The following is a 4184-nucleotide window of genomic DNA, read 5'->3' as shown; positions in this document are numbered from 1 at the left end:
CTGACGGGGACGCTGCGGGGCGGCGAGGACGGCGACCCCCTGGCCGCGGCCCTGTGCCTGCTCGTGGCGACGAGGACGCAGCTTAGAGAGGTGCGTTCGGAGTGTAAACTTGTTCGCTAAAAATTTGTATTTATAAAACTTTCGTTGTCAATTTGTTTCCAGGACAATTTAGGTGCGCACCAACCGGCAGCGCGGGCGCCTTCCCCCACGGCATCCACACCACCCGCAGTGGTAAAAGTGGAACCTGCCGAGGCTCCGCTCGCTCCGCTCCCGCTCGCAGAAGCGCCGAACCTTGCCGGAGCTGGGCCTGTCCCTGTCATCCAACCCCTCCGAGTAGAGGATGTCGCTGACCTCTGTGGCGGGTCCCGAAGCCGTGTTGGGCTGGGCCAGGATGCTCTCCGGGCTGGCGTTATGGAGCGAATCCGGAGACACGGGGTGAGTCCCTGACAGCATTTGCATACAGAAAGCTACCTGTACTGCTGGAGAAGGGTAGACGTTCTTATAGCTAGCTGACGAGGTCTCAGGTGGAAATCTCACATTTCGATGAAAACCAGAAAATGTGACGTTTCTCTTTGTAGGTCGGATGGTACTTGACACCCCAGGTGGCTGACTCCCGCACTTTCGTAGTTATTATACTGTGCCGCATGCACGCGTGCGGGCGGGTTGCCTACTCCCAACGGGCCATAAGAAGCCGTGGGCAGCAAGCCCGGCCTCCGCCGTGCATGCGATACAGTATATTACTATACCAAAGTGCACGGCGTGAGCCAGCCACCTGGTACAGTGTAGGGGCTTCAATACACTTGATAAAAACACTAATATTGTTTTGAAATTGCAAAGTACTGCTCTCGTGGAACTCGTCAAAGAAGCGCCCTCTGGGTCTGGACCGAAAATCTTTTATGGTCTAGGAGATAGATGGATAGTGACAGACAAAAACAGTGTATGGCTCAAGTAAACCCTGCTGATTATAAGCTAAACAATTGAGCGAAACGGACAAAATTTCGGCCCTGAGGGTGGTACTTTGACAAGTTACCCTTTAGTACTGCGAAACTTCAAAACATATTATTGTTTTCATCAAGTGTATGTAAGCCCCAACACTGTATGAGGGTTGTTCTGATTAAGAGGTTTAGGAAAAATGTCGCCCTCTGGAAAACCTTTAAATTTTCCAAATTTTAGAAAAATTGATTAAGATTCGCTCGTGAGGGGTCCTTCAACTTGCACTTCCGCTTGCTTCGGCTCCAGGTGGGACGGCTGAATAATGTGAGATGTGGCGGGGACGGCATGAACAGCCTGGACAGCAGCTGGGCGCTCGCGTTGCTGCTGAGCGCCGCTCCCACGCTGGAGATGCTGCAGGTGGAGGGCCTTCAGGACGTGCACCTGCTCGCCATACACGACATGCCGCGGCTGAGGAGGTTGGAGGCGCGTTACCTTGACGCGGACGCCGCGCCCCTCGAGCTGCCCGCGCTCCCGCCGGGGCGCCGCGGCCTGCAGTGGCTGAGCATGAAGGACTTCCCCCCCGGGACGGCGCTGTCCCTGGTGCGGGCGCACAGCGGCACTCTGCAGGCTCTGGAGCTGGAGACCGGTCCCGAAGCGTGGCCTCCGTTGGACCAGCTCCCTTATCCGTGCGGTGAGCTGGACAAGTTGCGCCGCGGGGGCGGCCTGCCGGCGCTGAGGAGACTCGTGCTGCTGAGGCGTGAGGGCCACCGCAGTGGCGCCTTTTGCGAAGCGCAGTGCCACGCGGTCGAGCGGGCCCTCGGGGGGCCGACGGTGATGTGCGCAGACGCAGAGTGTGACAATGTACAAATTTAGTCGTCGTCCGTGTGTATGTCAATAAATTACAGTGAAATAGAGAATAATGCGATACATTATCTGCAGAGGAATTAATTTTATTACTACTGTTTCACTTTACATTCGTTCTTGCACACTTTGTGCTGCACCCTCGGGTTTTAAATCACCATCAATGCCATCAAGGCACATATTACACATGTACATATTGTACGGCCAAGTTGGTGCGCGCGCACGCATTGTAATCGCCCTCAGTCCACCTAATGGACTGCCGAAGCAGGTAGCGGCGCGCGGATGCGACAGCCTCGGCGCACTGCGGGCACCCGCCGCGCTCCGCCTCGGAGTGCCTGAAGTACACGGTGAGGCCCTCTAGTTGGCCGCGCACGTACACCACGTGCAGCGCCCGGGCGAGGCGCACCAGCTCCCGCACCACCCGCTCCTCCGAGAGTCGCCTCTTCCCACTAGTGTTGTTCAGCTTCAAGACCAAGGTGCGCAAACGCGGCAGAGAACCGAGCGCCACCGGCAGCTTCTCCGACACGCTATATCCAAGACAAAATCGGGGTCTAGAACTAGGCACTGGAGGCTCTTGAGCCCGCTCTCGCCCAGGACGCGTACCGTCTCAGGGCGGACTCCAATGAGCTCGAGATGTTCGAGTGAGCCCGACCGCGACCTCAACAAGTTCTCTACCTGTAAGAGGGGGGCGTGGGGGTTGGTAAGGTACAGCTTGCGCGTGCGGTGGGGCGAACTGAGATTAACTTGCTCACCTTAACATAGACTTCGAAGCGACCACGGCCGCGTAGGGTGATATTGAGCTCCTTCAACCCGCGCAATCGTCTCAGCACCTCGACCTCGCCCTTACCATCAAGTAAGTCCATGTGCAGACGGTGGAGGACGCTGGGGCACGCGTCGACGAGGGGGAGCAGTGCTTCAAATTGCAGCATCACGAAGCGTATCTGGCCACTGCAAAGAAGTCGGCGGCTCAAACATTGGCAGGGCGGGGCGTCGTAATGAGAGATGTACGTCAAGGTACCTGTGCGCCCGCAGCAGCGACCCGAGGGCGTCCAAGTACTCGGGAGAGCAAACCAGCTCATCATCTACATCTGCAAGTCTTTTAACAACGTTCACAGTTCGCAGCCTTGGCAGCACCACATCGCGGATCCTACTATTTCTCTCCGTGTTTAATGCTCGGCCCTACCTGCTCGTGATGGTCCATGGCGGCGGCTGCCTCAGAAGCTGTCCCGGACGCGGACGCCTTGAAGTTGTTGACGTTGTTGTTGGCCGCTTTCGGCCGCTTTACAAGCACGGGGTGGCGGCATCTCCGGCATCTCCGCTCGGCCGCTCGGGTTCCCGAATCTCGTCCGTCACGCCACCTAACCTAAAAGCACGGGGGGCGGCCGGCCCCGAGTGATCACTAGGCGTCGCTGACCCACAGTCACGGACGCAGGAGATACGTCCACCGGCGACACGAATAAGCCTCGCAGAACAATACAGGTGAGCGTGCTCGAGAACTCACAGACAGTGATAGCGAGTAGTAATAATTACAGCGACCTGTTCGCGTAAAGCGCAACCGCTGGGCGTTAACGAGCGAGGTGGGGGTACGCGCCCTAACCTCATCCTGGCTCATATTTGGTTTTGACGAGTGTTAAATGGCATTTACTGCTGTTGTCATACATTCGGACTACGCTGTGGCGATAATATCAGCATTTTTAAGAAGATGTCATTCAAAACTATGTGTCAATGTTAGGTTAGGTCGATACCCGAGCGCTACGCTTTTACGCTTCCGCTCTCTCATTTTCGGTCCAATGGTGGCGCATTTAGAAATATCGTGAAGTGGAAATGCACCTCCGTTGGGCAAAATCCGAGCTGGGGAACTCCTTCGCACCCCGCGTTCAGTAATGGCACACCCCAATGTGGGACCCAGGCGCCGGCCTCACCGTTCAGAGAGCCACACATTTCAAATAGAATTTGCGCTAATGCAACTTTTACTTAGAGAGGATTTTGACCCCAGCCCAGCCCCGTCCCTGGCACTTGACCCAACTTTGCCTATGCTTACCTAATGTGCCTATTATGTGTCACAGGATCAGCTCGACCAATGGAGGCCGTCCTGCGGTGCAAGATCTGCGTGAGGCAGTACGACTACGGCCAACACGCGCCGCACGTGATGCCGTGCGGGCACACGGCGTGCCTGCAGTGCCTCAAACAGCTCGCCGACGGTCGGTGCGCGGAGTGCCGCCAGGTGGGTGAAGCCCCGGAGGCCCGGAGCAAGCGGCAAGCGTGGCTGCGCGCGGTCCGCCACGACACTCCCCAAACACCAAACATGCATTTTAACTCCATCGTCTTTCTCTATAGGCATTCAATTTCCCCCTCGGAAAGAATTTCAATGTGCTGGACATCATGGAGGT

General features: G+C 56.7%; 3 protein-coding genes and 2 long non-coding RNA genes across 7 annotated transcripts in view; 2 read left to right on the top strand and 3 right to left on the bottom strand.

The window, feature by feature from the left end:
* Window positions 1–4184, bottom strand: part of LOC127752376 (uncharacterized) — a 52034-nt gene that overhangs the window by 11905 nt on the left and 35945 nt on the right. The window lies entirely within an intron of this gene.
* LOC113215246 (nose resistant to fluoxetine protein 6) overlaps window positions 1–4184 on the bottom strand; it is a gene marked incomplete at its 5' end in the record, with an annotated part of 21192 nt that overhangs the window by 8161 nt on the left and 8847 nt on the right.
* On the top strand, window positions 7–1865 carry LOC113215235 (uncharacterized). Its single transcript, XM_052277658.1, has 3 exons — window positions 7–90; window positions 163–435; window positions 1240–1865. The coding sequence occupies exons 2-3, from the start codon at window positions 412–414 to the stop codon at window positions 1804–1806; spliced, it is 591 nt and encodes a 196-aa protein (XP_052133618.1). The 5' UTR covers window positions 7–90; window positions 163–411; the 3' UTR covers window positions 1807–1865.
* On the bottom strand, window positions 1899–3047 carry LOC127752377 (uncharacterized). The gene is made up of 4 exons (XR_008012345.1): window positions 2978–3047; window positions 2813–2890; window positions 2547–2742; window positions 1899–2469 (listed from the first exon to the last, which is right to left on the bottom strand). It is a non-coding gene; the product is annotated as an uncharacterized LOC127752377 (long non-coding RNA).
* Window positions 3070–4184, top strand: LOC113215261 (uncharacterized). The gene is made up of 3 exons (XR_008012344.1): window positions 3070–3273; window positions 3861–4018; window positions 4132–4184. It is a non-coding gene; the product is annotated as an uncharacterized LOC113215261 (long non-coding RNA).

Source organism: Frankliniella occidentalis, unplaced genomic scaffold (assembly GCF_000697945.3).
Source record: "Frankliniella occidentalis isolate FOCC.00 unplaced genomic scaffold, Focc_3.1 Scaffold11, whole genome shotgun sequence".
In the NCBI taxonomy this organism is placed as follows: Eukaryota; Metazoa; Arthropoda; class Insecta; order Thysanoptera; family Thripidae; genus Frankliniella; species Frankliniella occidentalis.
This window is presented reverse-complemented; position numbering and strand designations above follow the sequence as displayed.